The 19,657-nt window shown below is 41.1% G+C and overlaps 1 protein-coding gene across 1 annotated transcript in view; it reads right to left on the minus strand.

Moving 5' to 3' along the window:
- Positions 1–19,314, minus strand: part of LOC134569139 (uncharacterized) — a 161,566-nt gene extending 142,252 nt beyond the window's left edge. Inside the window, exons 1-5 of the mRNA XM_063428046.1 lie at positions 19,311–19,314; positions 19,015–19,228; positions 10,294–10,351; positions 10,107–10,173; positions 559–784 (exon numbers count right to left, since the gene is read on the minus strand). Of these exons, the coding sequence (XP_063284116.1) occupies positions 559–784; positions 10,107–10,173; positions 10,294–10,351; positions 19,015–19,189 (526 nt within the window). The 5' untranslated portion in view covers positions 19,190–19,228; positions 19,311–19,314. The remainder of the gene's footprint in view (positions 1–558; positions 785–10,106; positions 10,174–10,293; positions 10,352–19,014; positions 19,229–19,310) is intronic.
- Positions 19,315–19,657: the final 343 nt, after the last annotated feature.

The raw sequence follows: 19,657 nt of genomic DNA on the forward strand, positions 1-19,657 counted from the left end.
TGAAGCTGTCCATTTAAAATACACTTTTTTTGTGTAAACACCTGAAACTTATTTGGAGAGGTTGTGGGACATATATCTATTTTAAGATGTTTAACTTGATGAAAAAGGCTGAACTTGATGGACCTGAGTCATTTTTTTCAGCTGTAATGTAATACTATTTTTTAGTGGAACCAGTTAATCTGTAAATGTTAAATTTGATCTTGACTTTTAAATGCCAGTTTAAATGCCAGTTTGCTAGATTGTGAGAAAAGCAAATTAAAGCTAAACATTACTTACAAATGTTTCTTCTGAAACACCAATAAGATTTAGTAGTCTGACTCACAATGTCAAAACAATGTTTAATTTGAAAACTGTGCCTGCAAAACAGTTGCAGGATTCGACATACATGGAAATTGATTTCCTAAGGGAGTCTTCTTAATATTAATGGAATTACTTTGAAAATATTTGACAAATGAACATAATTCAAGAATTTCATATGATTTAGATTTGAATGTCAAGTTTAAACATCATTCCAGACACTCAGTTTATTCTGATGGCCTTATTTTCTGGTAAAATTACCTGGACGTAATTTGAAAATAGATGGTCTCTGAGAGGTTTCAGGTAGAACTTCTGATTGTGTTGTGAACACAAATGATTCCGGTCTGGGGCCATGTCCATTTGTCTTGACTCCATACTTTAGGGATTCTTCGTACATGCTCTGGCCTGGGTTCTTCTTAATGAAGACTGGTCCTCCATCATCATCTAGTTCTCCTGCATGTATGGCTCCAAGACAAACGGCCGAATGCTGAAGACAAAGAATTTCCACACAAATGAAAAGAATCAGTTTAATTTTGTAACATTATTAATTCTTTCACTACCGATCTCTTCTTGTTAAAATAAAATAGCATAGAATTTATTTGAAATATTGGCTACATAAATTGGATGTAAGCATAGGATAAACCAGCAAATATTAAAAGTTGACTAGTTAAAGATACCTACAAAATGTGAAATTTTATAAATGTTACACCACCTGTAGTGAGTACAGTTACACCGAACGTCTGTACTAAACAGGGCATGGATTGCAACAAATGCAGGATGCAAATAATTCCTGTAGTAGGCTCTGTATACAGAGAACTGTTACTCTACTCTTCGTTCCTGAATGCAGCCATAAACTAGAAAGATTGCTGTGGACTATGGGAAATGAAAGGGATGTGCTATTATAGTCATCTGACAGAACTGAGCCCTTGTATTGAAATAAGTATTTTTGCAGTATAAGAAAAAAATAGCAGTTAGGTAAAAAAATAAGAAGGTAAGTAGGACTTTATGAGTTCAACTTAAAGGGCTACTCAAATCCCCCCAATGTTATGAAAAAACGCTAGTTTTGGTTGTAGTATTCTGTTGCTGACATGATTGCAAAACTCGCCAAAGGTGATCTCACACCAACTACCAGTTCTCCCTTCAACCTAATCCTCCCTCAGTGGCTCACTGCAGGGTGTTGGACATCCCAAAGGCCTGGCTAAGGAAGGACTTAGGGCAGCACGGAGGTGGTTGTTGTTCCACCATTGGTTGCGCATGCTGACGACTGGCGCAATTTATGCACAGAATAAAATTAAAAATATACTGATAAACATTCACATCTAAAAGGTGCAATCAAAACATAGAGCCGCAAACCTGCAATAAAATATAATAAAATTTAGTCGAGCGCATCACTCAGTGCAATTTGTTTATTGAGGTGCACATAAAATAGTAGTGCTGACAGAAATGTTGTCTTCTCTTTTATGTGTACCACAAAAAATAAATTACACTAATGATCTGAGATTGGCACAATATACCATACTTCATGAACGTATTAGCTCATTAGTCCATGCGGGTCCATGGGGGCACAAATCTTGTGCTCCTTACTAGCTCCTTACTTTGAACCTAAATCAGAAGGATGCATTTTGTTTATGTTGCCACGATAGGTGCCAAAACTCTACCTTAAAGGGACACTATAGTCACCTGAACAACTTTAGCTTAATGAAGCAGTTTTGGTGTATAGAACATGCCCCTGCAGCCTCACTGCTCAATCCTCTGCCATTTAGGAGTTAAATCCCTTTGTTTATGAACCCTAGTTACACCTCCCTGCATGTGACTTGCACAGCCTTCCATAAACACTTCCTGTAAAGAGAGCCCTATTTAGGCTTTCTTTATTGTAAGTTCTGTTTAATTAAGATTTTCTTATCCCCTGCTATGTTAATAGCTTGCTAGACCCTGCAAGAGCCTCCTGTATGTGATTAAAGTTCAATTTAGAGATTGAGATACAATTATTTAAGGTTAAATTACATCTGTTTGAAAGTGAAACCAGTTGTTTTTTTTCATGCAGGCTCTGTCAATCATAGCCAGGGGAGGTGTGGCTAGGGCTGCATAAACAGAAACAAAGTGACTTAACTCCTAAATGACAGTGAATTGAGCAGTGAAATTGCAGGGGAATGATCTATACACTAAAACTGCTTTATTTAGCTAAAGTAATTTAGGTGACTATAGTGTTCCTTTAAGTTAATGTTTCCTGTTTTAAAAGCGACAAACACTATTTTAGCCAGACAGTAGATATCTATAATAATCTCAACCCATTGAGATCTTCTCCAATAGATGTCCCTCAACTGATCTTACCAGATTATGGTGCATTTGCAGCTGAACATGAATTCTTTAACATGTAAAGCCCAGTATCTGTGGGATGCATTTTTTTTTAAGCAGGAGGGCCAGACCTTGCTGTGTTCATTTAATGTTTGACTGCTTCATTGTGGTGGAGGGGTGGAAACAGTGTTAATTTTGGCGGAAATTCCAATTTAGTTTTAGTCATAGTCTTTTGACTATAAAGCTAATTTAGTTTTAGTCTAGTCTTTTAATAGACTTTAATAAAGTTTTTTGTTTTTTTGCTACGTTTAGTTTAAGATTGGACTGGGCCTTTACCCATCTGGTTGCCTTATTACAAGACACCCGGGTTGGGTAATTTTCTCCCTTTCATGTTAGTCGACTAAATCTCCAATAGATATTAGTTGACTAAATCTCCAGTAGATTTTAATCAATATGGTTTAGTTAAAGTAGTTTAGTTAAAGCCTCTATCTGTCTCTTTTGTCCCTTCCCCAGCCCTTCTGTGTCTCTTTGTGTCCTCCCAGGCCCTCTAGGTGTATCTCTCCCAAGCCCTGGTCTGTCTCTCTTGCCACTTCCACAGTGTCAGGATCGGGACAGGGATCCAACACGCAAAGTACAAACAGGTACAGGGTACGTATACCGGTCCTTAGAATGGCCGGGCTAACGTACAGAGAGTATAGAGAATGGTCAGAGACAAGCCGAGGTCGAGGGAACGAGAAGACAGGTAAGCGAGGAACAAGCCGGGTCAAGGATAACGGAGGTAAACAGAGTAAGGAAACAAGCCGGGTCGAAACCAAAAGGATAACTGAGAAACACCAGAGCACTGTGTGACTAGACAGGCTAGAACCACGACAGGGCAATGAGCAACAGGGCGAAGTATGTTTAAATACCCTGGCTAGAGAGGATAGACACGCCTCCGACGAAACCTGATTAGTCTGTCTCGGACTGAGTGACAGGTCGTTCCGGATTGGCGTGATGACGTCGGCCTCCGGGCACCATGCTACAAAAGGAAGAGACTCCCTCGCGGCCGGCGTTTGTGTGACCGGGTCGACCGCGAGGAACAGAGGAAACATGGCGTCCGGACGGATGAACGTCTAAGTCTCTACCTCTCTCGGAGGTAGAGACTTCAGGTACCCTGACAGTACCCCCCCCCTCAGATACGCCCACCGGGCGGAAAGAACCGGGACGAGATGGAAAGCGAGAGTGATACGCCCTGCGGAGACGAGGAGCATGAACATCCTCCTGAGGTACCCAACTCCTCTCCTCAGGACCGTATCCCTTCCAATCGACCAGATATTGTACTTTCCCCCGGGAGATACGAGAATCAATAATAGAGTTAACCTCATACTCCTCCTGACCCTCCACCTGAACAGGACAAGGAGGGGCTGTTGTGGAGGAGAACCTGTTACAAATAAGAGGTTTCAGCAACGACACATGAAACGAGTTAGGGATGCGTAAGGTATCAGGAAGAGCTAGACGATACGCAACTGGATTGATACGAGACAACACCCTGTAAGGTCCAATATAACGGGGAGCGAACTTCATGGAGGGCACCTTTAAACGGATGTTCCTCGTGCTCAACCATACCCTATCACCCGGAACAAAGAGCGGAGCCGCCCTTCTACGTTTATCAGCATGTTTCTTAACCAGCATAGAATTGTGCGTAAGGATTTGCCGAGTTTGATCCCACAACTTCCTCAAATTAGCAACATGAACATCAACCGACGGCACCCCCTGGGAAGGAGAAGCCGAAGGAAGAATAGACGGGTGAAAGCCATAATTCATGAAGAAGGGGCTTGAATGAGTAGAATCGCAAACGAGATTGTTGTGTGCAAACTCTGCCCAAGGAATCAAACCGACCCAATCATCCTGGTGTTCGGAAACAAAACATCGCAAATATTGTTCAATTTTCTGGTTGGTACGTTCAGCAGCTCCATTAGACTGAGGGTGATAGGCAGAAGAAAAGTTCAATTTGATACCAAGTTGCGAACAGAAGGACCTCCAAAAACGGGAAATAAATTGGGAACCTCTGTCAGACACAATTTGAGAGGGTATCCCATGTAGGCGAAAAATCTCCCTAGCGAATATCTCGGCCAATTCGGGAGAAGATGGAAGTTTAGGCAGAGGAATGAAGTGTGCCATCTTAGTGAATCTGTCAACCACGGTGAGGATAACAGTCTGTTTTTTAGAGATAGGTAGATCGACAATAAAGTCCATGGCCAAGCAGGACCACGGCTTCTCTGGAACTTCCAAGGGGTGCAGGAATCCACAAGGAAGCGTATGAGGTTGTTTGGTCTTAGTACAAACCTCACATGCAGCGATGAAATCTTTAGTATCCCTACGTAAAGCAGGCCACCAGAAATCCTTAGAGATCAACGCAAAAGTCTTGCGAATACCAGGATGTCCCGCCATCTTGCTGTTATGGAAACACTGCAACAGTTCCAGTTGAAGAGCAGGAGGAACGAAATGTCGACCCACAGGAGTCTGTCTAGGTGCTAAATGTTGTAGCTTAACGATCTCGGCCAGTAACGGAGAATGAATCCTGAGATTCGTATTAGCAACAATATTGCATTTCGGAACTATAGAGGAAAGGACCGGCTCAGGTACAGTAGAAGGTTCATACTGGCGAGATAAGGCATCGGCTTTAGAATTTTTTGAACCAGGTCTATAAGTCAGCACATAGTTGAAGTGAGTCAGGAATAAGGACCAACGAGCCTGCCTAGAGGACAGGCGCTTAGCCTCCCCAATGTAGGACAAGTTCTTGTGGTCCGTCAGGATAGTAATAGGGTGTAAGGTTCCCTCCAATAAATGTCTCCATTCCTTTAAGGCTTTAATGACTGCTAAGAGTTCTCTGTCGCCGATGTCATATCTGCTCTCAGGGCCCGAAAGTTTCCTAGAAAAAAAACCACATGGGTGCAATGGTTTATCTACCCCCAATCTTTGTGACAGAACCGCCCCTACTCCTGTCTCAGAGGCATCGACCTCGAGCAGGAACGGTAAGGTCGTATCCGGGTGGACTAGTATTGGAGCAGAAGCAAAAAGTTCTTTGAGACTCTTGAAAGCAGCTAGAGCATCAGTAGACCATGTCTTAGTATCCGCCCCTTGTTTGGTCATATTGGTGATGGGCGCAATAATAGACGAGTAGCCCTTAATGAAGCGTCTATAATAATTAGAGAAGCCAATAAATCTCTGAATAGCTTTGAGTCCCTGAGGCAATGGCCAATCTAAAATAGACTGGAGTTTGTCAGGATCCATCTTAAAGCCCTCCCCAGAAATCACGTATCCAAGAAAGTCTATCTGGGTCTGGTCAAAACTGCATTTCTCAAGTTTACAGTACAAACCATGTTGTAAAAGTTTGTGTAATACCTGTCTGACTTGTCGATGGTGGGTCTCAATCTCTTTAGAGTGTATGAGTATGTCATCCAGGTAGACAATAACACAATCATGTTGAAATTCCCTAAGAACTTCGTTAATCAAATCTTGGAAAACTGCAGGTGCGTTACAGAGACCAAAAGGCATGACCGTATACTCATAATGACCATAGCGGGTATTAAACGCTGTCTTCCACTCATGGCCTTGCTGAATTCTCACCAAGTTGTACGCCCCTCTGAGGTCCAACTTGGTGAAAATCTTAGAGCCCTTTAACCGATCAAAGAGTTCTGTAATCAAGGGGATAGGATAGGCATTCCTGATGGTTATTTTATTCAACCCTCGATAATCGATACAAGGTCTGAGTGACCCATCCTTCTTCTTAACAAAAAAGAACCCAGCCCCGGCAGGAGATGAGGATCTCCTGATAAATCCCTTGTCTAAATTCTCCTGAATATACTCCTCTAAAACAGCATTCTCTTTAGTGGATAGAGGGTATACATTGCCCCTAGGAGGCATGGTACCAGGTAATAGGTTAATTTTACAATCAAAGGACCTGTGTGGAGGTAGAGTATCAGCGTTCTTTTTATCGAATACTGCCTTTAAGTCCATGTACAAAGGAGGTATCTGTCTCTCTTTAGGCTGGGTAGTAGTGTCAGGTGTGTAAATTACAGCCAAAGGGGATACCTTCTGTAAACACCTCTCCTGACAACCCTGACCCCACGAGAGTATCTCCCCTAACTCCCAATCGATAGTAGGGTTATGTCTCTTTAACCATGGATACCCCAGGACTATGGGAACGGAAGGGGACGAAATAAGCATAAGAGATATACTCTCCTCGTGTAAGATACCAACAGACAGGCTCATGGATATAGTCTCACGAGTAATAACAGGCTCGAGTAGTGGTCTACCATCAATGGCCTCAACGGCCAAGGGGGTCTCTCTTAACTGGGAAGGAATAGTGTGCTTAGTGGCAAAGGCTTGATCGATAAAATTCTCAGCAGCGCCGGAATCTATCAATGCCACGGTCTTAAGTACTTCCTTCTTCCATGTTAAAGAAACTGGTAGTAAAAGCCTGTGATTTTTGTAATTATGCGTAGAGGACAAAATAGAAACACCCAAGGCCTGTCCTCTAGAGAAACTTAGGTGCGGGCGTTTCCCGAGCGAACAGGACAATTCAGGCGTAAATGACCTCTGACTCCACAATACATACACAATCCCTCCCTTCTCCTGTACAGTCTCTCCTCTTCTGAGAGATGAGTATTGCCTATCTGCATAGGTTCAGGAATTAGTGAGGTATTGGACTCAGGACTTAGAAATGCAGGTGCTAATTTAAAGGCAGGTCTTAGGTTCCTCTCTCGAGTGTTCTGTCTTTCTCTTATACGTTCATCAATACGAGAAATGAACGAAATTAAGTCCTCTAAATTCTCTGGTAGCTCCCTAGTAGCAATTTCGTCAAGGATAACATCTGATAACCCGTTCAAGAATACATCCATATAAGCCTGTTCATTCCACTTAACTTCTGACGCCAGAGACCTGAACTCTAGTGCATAATCCACTAATGTTCGGTTCTCCTGTCTCAGGCGCAACAGGAATCTGGCTGCATTGACCTTTCTACCAGGGGGGTCAAAAGTTCTTCTAAAAGCAGCTACAAAGGCAGTATAATTGTATACCAACGGGTTATCGTTCTCCCATAATGGGTTAGCCCATCTCAGAGCTTTCTCAATGAGTAAGGTGATAATAAACCCAACCTTTGCCCTATCGGTAGGATAGGAGCGAGGTTGCAATTCAAAGTGAATGCTGATCTGGTTTAAAAAACCACGACACTTCTCAGGTGACCCACCATAACGTACAGGTGGAGTAACACGGGAAGAGGCACCTACAGTAGCTACCTCTAGGCCTGAACCTACAGAGGAAATAGGAGTAGGACGCGTCTCCTCTGGAGGATTATTAGCACGAGACAACAATGCCTGTAGTGCTAAGGCCATTTGGTCCATTCTGTGTTCCATGGCGTCAAACCTGGAATCAGAGGAACCAACCTGACTGTTTGTACCTGCAGGATCCATTGGCCCTGTCGTAATGTCAGGATCGGGACAGGGATCCAACACGCAAAGTACAAACAGGTACAGGGTACGTATACCGGTCCTTAGAATGGCCGGGCTAACGTACAGAGAGTATAGAGAATGGTCAGAGACAAGCCGAGGTCGAGGGAACGAGAAGACAGGTAAGCGAGGAACAAGCCGGGTCAAGGATAACGGAGGTAAACAGAGTAAGGAAACAAGCCGGGTCGAAACCAAAAGGATAACTGAGAAACACCAGAGCACTGTGTGACTAGACAGGCTAGAACCACGACAGGGCAATGAGCAACAGGGCGAAGTATGTTTAAATACCCTGGCTAGAGAGGATAGACACGCCTCCGACGAAACCTGATTAGTCTGTCTCGGACTGAGTGACAGGTCGTTCCGGATTGGCGTGATGACGTCGGCCTCCGGGCACCATGCTACAAAAGGAAGAGACTCCCTCGCGGCCGGCGTTTGTGTGACCGGGTCGACCGCGAGGAACAGAGGAAACATGGCGTCCGGACGGATGAACGTCTAAGTCTCTACCTCTCTCGGAGGTAGAGACTTCAGGTACCCTGACACACAGCCCCTCTGTGTGGTGTTATTTTTGGCGGCAAATTTAAATTTAGCTTTAGTCATAGTCTTTTGACTAAAAATCCAATTAGTTTTAGTCTAGTTATAGTCTACTAAATCTCCAGTAGCTTTTAATCAATATGACTAAAATCTATTGAGTTTAGTTAAAGCCTCTCTCTGTCTCTTTTGCACCTTCCCCAGCCCTTGTGTGTCTCTTTGTGTCCTCTCAGCCCCTCAAGGTGTCTCTTTCCTAAGCCCGCATCTGACTCTTCTGCCCCTTCCACAGCTCCTCTGTGTGGTGTTAATGTTGGCAGCAAATTTCAATTCAGTTTTAGTCATAGTCTTTTGACTAAAAAGCTATTTTAGTTTCAGTCGTATTTTAGTCCTCTGAATTGTTTTAGTTTTAGTCTAGTTTTACTAATAAAGTGAACATGTGCACAGAAATCTCATTCCAGGCTGCTAACTTTCTGCATTTATTTATGTGCAATGTGTCCTAGTTAAACATTGCACATGCATACTCCAAGAACCATGACCAATTCAAATCACTGAAGTGGTCACGGTGCTTGGATTAGCCCTTTACTGTATCATTGAATTATAATGCAGAAGAAAAGTTAAATGAAGTAGCTGCAATGTTGGGAGGGAAGTAGTTAAAGCTATAAAAATGATTTTAAAGTTTATTTATTAAACAGTGGGATCTCTTAACAATGTCTGACTACTGAACTGACTTTCAAAAAGATCAAAAGAAAGTTGGTATACAAAAAAAAAAAAAGAGTTCACTCGGTTAATTGAGTATTCAAATGACCCCTAAAATATATAATTTTTTTTTTTATATTCCCATAGAATGAGAAAAGAAACAAAATTGTTTCTAGGGCTTAAGGATTTTATTAATCGGGTAAAAGTTGGTTTTAAATATGTAAGTGAAAGTCGCCTATCTTTTAAACAATACATGATTTGCGCTAACTAAGCAGTGTGTCAGTTGCATATATATGGCTTTGCAAAATAAAAAAACTTCCTGTTAATTAATATATATGATTTGGAGTTTTATTGTAGATAGCCCTTAGAAAATGTTCATGAGTTGAATACCGACTTGCAAAATCTATGTAGATGGGGTAAGCTATTTTCCCTCAGCTTAGCTCTGTTGGCATATAGTTTTTGAAATGAGTTACGTTATCTAAACGCTAATTGAATAAACAAGTAAACATTTGTTTTCTATCCCTTGAGAAACACATTAGGTATAAGCCAAAACTTTGGCTGTATCGGCAGAGACCCATCTTTGTTGTTGTAAGCATTTGGTTAATGTTGTGCTTTTGTGTCATTTATCTTTCAATTATTTTGTTTAATCCTTTATTTTAACTATTGTCAAAAAATAAACACATCATATGATGGAAAAATGTGTTTAAGAGATCATTTCAGTAAAGGGTGGTTTTTATTTTATGTTATGGTGTGTGGCTTGCTGGTGATCACTCTAGATGATAATCTAACATTTTATCTTACATCTGTATATGGTCCAGATCCCCAGAGGACCCCTGTAGCATCCAAGCATCCTGGTGGGCAGAAGACTCTGCAAGAAAAAAAAAGTAGTGTCTGTTTCTTAAACTCAACTGAAACATACTATTATTAGCTTGAATACATAATTGTTTTGAGACTTCCGTGTACTTAGTTTTCTACAGGACATGCTTACTGTGCAAACCGATAAGGTCCAAGTATGTCTTTTGCGGTAGAGTCACATTCGGCTTCCACTGCAATTTAAAAAAATATGTACATTTAATTAATTTAAGGACAGTAACAATAATAAAATACATTATTAATGTATATTTAAAGCAGTATCAAATAAGTAAGTTTATTTCAAATCCTTCTTATTGTTGAATTTCATTCAAAAACACTTTTAGATGTAAGAGATAGACAGGGGTCTAGGGAGAGATAACTTCAGAGGGAGCTAGTGAGAGATAGCTTGACAGGGGGCTAGTGATATATAACTTCTGATGAGTGTAGTATGAGATAGCTTGTGAGGGGATCATGAATAAACTTTAGAAAGGGCTAGTGAGGGCTAAATTGAGATGGGGACTGGGGAGAAAAAAATTGAGAGGGAGATGGTAAGAGATACGTTGAGAGGGGGCTAGTGAGATATAACTGGTGAAAAGTCTAATGAGAGATAACTTGAGAGGGAATTAGTGAGAGATAACTTGATAGAGGGTTTGTTAGGGAAAGCTTGAGAAGGGTCTAGTGATAGAAAACGTGAAATGGCAACTTAAGAGAGAGCTAGCAACACAACTTGAGAGGGAGAGCTAGTGATGAGTGATAACTTGAGTGTGAGGCTATTCTCCACCACATCAGGGACAGCCCGATGTCCTACCAAGCAAAATAATTGTTTCAGGATATGTCCCCTATAATGTTACAACGCTGCAAGGCCTGGATGCCCATTGCCGACCTGCTCAGACTGAATAGGGTCAACTTCGCATAGTGCCATCCATTCAAGATTGTGGCATTCTGAGGAGGAATATCCAAGGTCCTAATGCCTGGACATGACCCGCAGAGGGTCTTCATGAGAGATCTAGGTGTCGAGATATCAGATTAAATGGCCATTTCTGTTCAAACTATTGACTTAATGGGGAATCTCAGAGGCATATATTGAGGCAAAATTGGCTCTATATACAAACATCTGTGCCCAAACTCTAACTTCAGTCTCAAAACCTAAAGCATTCGTAATTGGGAAAGGTACCAGGCAGAGATTGTCCCTGTCAACACTCCTGTTTACATTAACATTAGAGCCACTTCACCATACAATCTGCACCCACCCAAGCATCACAGGCACTAACATAGCTGGAAGTGCTTTTACTGTTTGTGGGCATATGGAGGAGACCCTAAGGGCCTAATAGTAAAAAGCATAGAGGTGATTGCACTAACTAATAGAGATGGAGAAAGATTGAGGTCTCTAAGACAGAGAGAGTCTTATTAGATTTTTAGGTTGGGTTCCCTCTACAATGGAGGCTTAAACAAGGATTTACATTTTTACATATATCAGCGTATTAATGCTGTATTACAGGTCCCTCTTTTCTCTGTACATATATATATATATATATATATATATATATGTACATATAAAAAAAAAATATTCATTAGGGATAGAAATTTAGAATTATTCATGATTTATTTTAATACATTTTATCATAGATTTAGATTACTTTTGTATTTACTTATCTAAATAGAGATTTTATGTTTTGTTTAACACTCATTTAATATTGCTCAATAAGTATCATTCTAGATATTTAGTAAAAATAATTAACTTAATTTATTTGTTGCCATCTTGGATTTACCTTAATAGGAAATCAATTTTTATGGCACTTAGAATGATAGATAATTTGAGTTTTATTTACAATATGTGTGAGAAGACTTTATTAGAAGTTTCAATGGTAAATTGGAGGGGTGATATATGTATTTATGCCATTTCGGGGAAATACCTTTGCTCCACAAGGTCTCCTACTCTAGATGTGTCCAGGAAACGAGCTGCAGGGTTTTCCGGTCAAACAGCTCTTTCTTCTTCAGTCATCGCAGCAGATAGAGTCCAGATACTCACCAAACCGTAAGCTGATCTACCCGTCGCGCCAGGCAAAGTCCCACGGCGTCATCACGGGTCGGGTCCACACTTTACGATTTTCTTTCACTTGTTTCACGTCTTTCTGATACTTACCTTGACTGTTTCATAAAAAAACATTTGTTTCGTACCTGATGGTCGAACGTGTTCCACTTGTTCCTTCACCTACTTACATTATAATAAACTCCGGAACGGGAACACTCTGTTCGTCACATTTGCCTGTCATACCCAGCTAAACGTTCGTGCACATAATCACATGAATGGCTGTTAGAGAATACTCTCAATACTGACCTCTACAGGTCATCCCTTATATCACATAATAGCACATACAATAATTTTGTGGGATTTTTCTGCCGAACACTCATGGTTTACACTCACTGAATGGGGAGATAGTCTGCTTTAGTCGTACGGCACATAGATTCACATTCTGACAGCACAAATTTCATACGGCTAAACATTTTGTGCGCAAACACACACATTACAGCATTTCATTAAAGTACCTAAATATACTAACCCCTACCGGTCATATAGCATGTTCATCACTTATTACAGGGATGTTACTGTTACACGATTCGTGTTTTGAATTTTCAACATATCTTGTTTGACTCCTGCTATCACGTATTTTACCAAATTATGTCTTCCGGTGTATGTTTAGAACTTTCATTACAGCTATAATTCATACGTTATTCCCTGCTTATAGTATAAACAGTCTCCCTATGAGAACGGGGGGGAATTTTAGAGCATACAAGTAACTTGTTTGGCAGAGCACTTTTGCTCTTTAACTTGTACGTTATACACATATTAGGATAAGGATGGTATGTGTCTATATTCACTTCATACGTTGTTTTATCCGTTCAGGTTACAGGTACTACTGAAGCCTAAACTGATTAATCAGTTTCTAAACCATACTTACCAGGTACGCACACCTGCTCACGTTGTACATATATATTTCCCCCCCCAGGTTTAGATACTAGCGTACTGGCAAATAGGGACTATAGTAACCAATAGGTGTTTCCCATTTCCTCGGCTTTCATGCCTTTGGTTAGTGGTCCCACAAGGCCAACACCTCGCCTCACACTCTGAGGTATAAACTCATCGGGCCACTCAGAGCCAGCCGCCTCGCATAGTAACATAGAGAGGGCCTCATCTGTCACTCCCTTTCCTATTTTTCTGGTTACAGTCACTGAGAGGCCGACATCCCACCACTACATTCGGTGGCCACAAAAAATCCCCTCGTGCCAACACATAGATAGAGCCTCTCAAGCCACTTGGCAACTAGCAGAGCCTCTCCAGGCACCAGAACCAAGAATAATTGTTTCGCCACTTGACTTTAGCAAGCAAGTCAGTACAAGACCCCTGTTGTTCAAGTAATAATGGCAATCTTCATGTTATTTAGTATGTCTCAAGAAGGTGGCGAGGAATTTTCTCTACCAAGCACTCCGGCTAGATCCAGCACATCTAGAGGGGGTATTGCTAGTCCAGCATCGATCAGTTCCTGGACAATGCCCCGCATTACTACCGAGCTAAGAAGGCGACAAATCCCCTACCCAGCTACAGCAAGGAAAGCAGAACTATTTAAGCTATTCTGCACATCAACAGATAACCTAGAGGTGGGGGAAGGCCCCAGCAACACCAATTTGGGTGACATTCATGCCATGAGTAAAGTGAGCAACAGGCTGGAGAATCTTGAGTCCGTTAATACAGCCCTTACAAAAGTGGGGCCTCCTGCTACATTACAACCTGCATCAACTGAATCTCAATTAGGTGGTTCAGTCACCACTTCTGATGCTCAGGACGTTAACCCTGCCCACATGATTCCAGCTCATATTAAGAAAGATATCCTGGAAGGTAAAGATGTCAACTTAGCATCACTGCTAATTGCCTCCCAGGATATTGTCGAGAATAAAACTTATGCTTATGATGATGTATCTGTGGTGGCCAGATACAGGGATTTAAGGTTAAACAGGAAACTGACCATCCCTGAGTTTGTGTTAGCCTTTGGCATTTAAAGAGATGTGGTTTGTGCTGTTTACCCAAATAGAAGAGAAGAATTTGACCTGTACATGCACAAGCTGGTAGACCTAGACAACAAATATGGTGGTACAACGGTTTACGACTACCACAGGTCTTTTTCAGCCAAAGTGTCTGGTGCTCTCTCCCAATTCGGGAACAGAACCAACTGGAGCAAACTGGATACAGAGATAGTCTGCAGACACTTTGCAGGTCTAAAGACACCAGCTTGTGCATCCTGCTCTTTCACTGCCCACACAACTAAATTTTGTCACAATGCAGCGGAGGATAACTTGTATGCCCTAGCACCTCTGGTAGAACAGAGAAAACTACCAGGGACAATTTTTTAACAATTTTAATGTTGGTACATGCAGTTTCAGTGCATGCAGATTGTTGCATATTTATTCGAAATGTTTCCGGGCACATGCTAAAACCAATGTCCCAAAAAAATGTACCCCAAACCGTACTTAACGTCTGTAAACATCAATGCATTATCAGCGTTACTGACTAACCACCCTTCCAGACATCTAGTAGTTTTCCTAATCTCTGGTTTTTCTGAGGGCTTCCATACGGGTATTGTACACATGCCTTCAGGGAATCTAGAATGCCCAAACTTGCAGTCAGCACAACAGAATCCCACGGCTGTAAACACACTCATAGTCCAAGAAATTGCAGAGGGGTTTCTACTTGGGCCTTTCCAATCCCCACCATTTACTGCATGGAGAACAAACCCCATTGGGATTGTCACAGGGAAATCCTCCCTCAAACATAGACTGATCATAGACTTATCAGCACCCCACACCTCTGCCACCCCAAGTCTCAACTTCCTCATACCCTCTGAGGAGTTTTCCTTACAGTACGCCACCATTGATTATGCCATTACAGGTATCATTCAAGCAGGGGTAGGAGCTTGGTTAAGTAAGACCAATATCATCAACGCTTTCAAACTACTACCAATCCACCCCACACTTTGGCACCTACATGGCATTAAATGGGAAGGCAGTTACTATCTCTTCTCATGCTTAACCTTTGGGTCAAAGAGTAGCCCAAAATGTTTTGATATGTTTGCAGAAACTCTTTGCTGGTTGTTATTAAACATATCCAGATTCCCCACAGTCATCCACTATCTAGATGACTTCTTGATGGTCGAAGAAAACACCTTTTCCCCTAGAAGCCTCAAGGAAGCCATTAGTCTGTTTGACACGTTGGGTATTCCAATATCCCCTAAGAAAATAGAAGGCCCAGACATTATCATCACATTCCCCGGCATTCAACTTGACTCTCCTTCCATGCAAGCAAGTTTACCACAGGACAAAATAGGGAACATTCTCACCTACATCAAGCACTACCTTCTGCTTGTTTCATGCAACCGCAAGGAGTTACAATCCCTACTAGCTTCCTTAAATTTTGCCATGCACATCATACCACAAGGCCACACTTTTATCTACATACTACTATGCCTTTTCCACACTTCATACATTACTATCATAGATTGACCCTAGATACCCAAGCCGAAGCAGACCTGCTCATGTGGCAGGATTTCTTTACCACATGGAATGGTAAAAGCATGTTCCTCATAGGGTTGTCTGAGACTTCACCAACCATATTGCAGCAATCTATGGGAACAAATGGCTTTGGGGTAGTTGGCCTGTGCAAGTCCATGATTTGGAAGGTTTTTCCACTACCTCAATTCTTTTTTAGATATACCCCATTGTGGCGGCTGCTGTGGCATGGGGTCATTTATGGTCTTTAACAATCATGAGATTTCTCAGGAAACTCACATGGTTGGCGGCATGTCACCAGTTCTTTTTTAGTATGTTTTCATATACCTTGTGTTTGTAACATCGCTGCTGACAATTTGTCTTGATTTAAATTCAAGGCATTTCATTAAGCGCTCCCTACAGCCGCTCATACAGCCACAGCAACTCCATCGTTCCAGAATCTAATCATGTATTAGATATACTCATGCAACATAGCAGGGTATTATCCCAATTAGCACTCGTCCAACACTCGCAGGACGTATAATAGAGCCTTCACCTTGTTTAAAAGATTCCTGTTGGAACATAACATATCTCACACTTTTATCATGTCAACTCTACTAGGTTTTGCTTCTTTTTGCCACCTTAAACTTAAACTGTCCCACAACACCATAAAATTACATCTGACCGGCATTCAACACCACATGCTAACCTTATGGCCTAGCAACCATAGCTTCATGTCATCATACCAGATAAAAACATACTCAGAGATATTCAGAAATCCATTCCGCCATGTTCTACACAGAGATTACCAATAGACAATCACCTTTTCCAATCCTTATCCGACCTATTAAAATTAAGACTGTTTAATTCCAGTTCCAACAAAGTAATCAAAACAGCCATGTACGTAGCTTTCTACGGTTTTCTCAGGCCAAGAGAGTTTACGACTATCACCACAACTCACACAACTTATTGTTTTATACGATCTCACATACAAAAACACATGGATCACTACCTACTGGCTCTACCACATTCAAAAACAAGTCAACACGCACCACCAGTAGAGATAGCATACTATCCTACCCACAATAAATGGTACCCGGTTGCGGTCCTAGACTCCAACCTTCAAAACACCAACGTCCATCTTCACATCCATTATTTGTATTACACGGCTCAAAACTTGCTACCTCTACCTTCATGAAACATGTTAGGTCTCTGTTAACCCAGCTAGGCCGCAACCCTTCCAACTACTCAAGTCAGTCCTTCTGTATAGGGCCGGCCTCCACAGCATCCAGTGCCAACATACCGGTGCACATTATAAAATCAGTGGGGCGGTGGACATCCTCTGCTTATACAAGGTACATACCCAAACCAGTACAAGAGATACACAATGCATTTAAGGAAATGTCTGGTTAATTTGTATGAGTTGTTGACTGTATTAAATCTTTGATTGATCTCTTTTAGTCCTCTTTATTTACAGGCCTACCGCATTGTCGGTTCCGGCACACCACAACCGACTTTTATACTATCCTACACTTATACTTAGTCCTTACTCCTTATACGGCTATGTGCCCCTAACACAAGTATTAAGGCCGTTTTGCCTGTAATTGTTGGAGGGGCTTATTATTTTACTTACCTACTTAAGGGACACCCCTTACCTGGCTCCATACCATTCGAGGTCAGCGTTTGAATAACCCTTCCACCACTCCACATACTCAACACATTTCCTTCCTTTCTTTTTCTCTTTTTCTTTTTCTTTTCTTACTCCTTGGTGGGCCCTCTTTACTTACAGGCCTACCGCATCGTCGGTTCCGGTACACCAAAACCGACTTTCTCTTTTATCCTATCCTACACTTATACTTAGTCCTTACTCCTTATACAGCGTTGTGCCCCTAACACAAATATATATATATATATATATATATATATTTGTATATTCTCATTTGACAGCATGGTTCAGCCCTTTTATTTATTATAGTGGATTGTCCTTAACTTATACTGTTCATTTATGATTGCTGGAATAGATCTTAAAAGATCTTGTAGTGACGCTGGAGGGTGGGGACTAGGAGGAGAACTGGGAGGCAAACACCAGATTTTTGATCTGTGCGACACTAAAGGAACAATCATTCAAAACACTACTACGGAGGTACACTACACAAGTAAAATTATACGGAAAAGGGAAAACTGCCTCAGATGATTGTCAGGCTGAGGGAGAGAGATATATTAGTGTCAGATGGGCATACAATAAAGCTAAGGAACTAGTGTAATTAGGGCCCATGTACTGCATTGAAGTGAATTGTAACTGTTCATTACAAAGTATAAATGATTGCTCAGACAATGTCACCATCCAAACATGATGGTATTTTAATACTGTTATGGACAAAATAATTGCATGGATAAAATGTCTATTTTTCTCTGTACATGTGTGCTCAGTAACTATTTCCTCTGTAAATTCCTCCCATCCGGCTACCCTCCCCCCTTCCCATCGAGCAAGCCTCGTGTAACAAATTCCTGTGTTAAAAGAACAGCTTCCTTTACTAACTCCTCCCCCACTTCCTTTGTGCAACTACTCACTCCCCCTCCCATCGTGTAACCAAGATGGAGCTGGAATGTGGGTGGGAGAACTCTGTAATGATGACCAGGGATAGGCAACCTTCGGCTCTCCAGATGTTGTGGACTACATCCCCCATAATGCTCTTACACACATAATGCTGGCAAAGCATCATGGGAGGTGTAGTACAAAACATCTGCAGTGCCGAAGGTTGCCTATGCCTGCCTTAGACTGTTAACCAATTGTTGAATGTATACTTTCTGTTAACTGTGACTCTGTACATGACGTATTTCTGCTTTAAAAGGGGCTCCCACTCCATGGAATAAAGCATTCCTCAGGTTTTTCACTAATCAGAAACGTTGTCTCTGGTGTGAATTACTTCTAGGAAGGCGTGCACGCAATTAATTAATCAATATAAAAAGGAGTAGATAGACAAATAATCAAATGCTTGATTTGATCCAAAACAATACATTATCTGCCTGTTGAAATATCAAGAAAGTTATGTAATATATATTTATAAACATACATATATCCATTTGCTGTACATATACACATATAAACATGTCCATAGAAGGATTGGTGACCCTATTTTTTAGCATTGATACCTGTGCTGTTTAAATCAATTGTTGAACACATTCTGTACCGTTACTATGTCTTTGACTTATACTATGATGTGACAGCCTTTGAAAGTACTACCGTAAAACATGTTTCAAAATGATGATGGTGGATATGGGTACATTTAAATGAATATTTTTTTTGGATCAATGGTACCTGGTGACGGTCTGGTAGTATCTTCATTTGAAGGGTAGTCATTATCAGGATAGCTTAGAATGAAGGAGACATACCAAGGACCATATCGCTTGGAAGTGATTCCATTCCTTGTGGACTCCTGATAGCTGGCCCTGCCTGGTTTCTTCTCCACCACCGTAAATAAACTCTCATTCATGACTCCCGCATGCTTGGCAGCTAGGCAAACTGAAGAATCCTAAAGATGCAATGTTATTTAGTAAATTATTTGTATTCTGTTTTAGTAAGTAAGTTTTGTTTGTGATATTGTATTTTCTTACATCCGTGTAAATGCCGTTACCAAACACTGGCCCAGCTTCATCAGAACAGTCAGATGGACATTTAACCCTATAAGAAGAAACTAAATCAGAATGTGTATACTTATGGCTATTAAAATATATATTAATATTAAAAAAGTGGCATATAGTTTGCTTCGTTACAATCATTTGTACTTCTCGTTCCCCCACTATACAACTTTACAAAATATACAGTTACTTTATATATAATAAAAATAATAAATGTTGACAGGTAATTACACTATATGGTCAAAAGTATGTGAACACTTCTAGTAATTATTGAATTATTGAGCTCATGTGTTTCAACCTAACCAATTGCTAAAAAGTGCCAA

Source organism: Pelobates fuscus, chromosome 7 (assembly GCF_036172605.1).
Source record: "Pelobates fuscus isolate aPelFus1 chromosome 7, aPelFus1.pri, whole genome shotgun sequence".
NCBI classification, from domain to species: domain Eukaryota; kingdom Metazoa; phylum Chordata; class Amphibia; order Anura; family Pelobatidae; genus Pelobates; species Pelobates fuscus.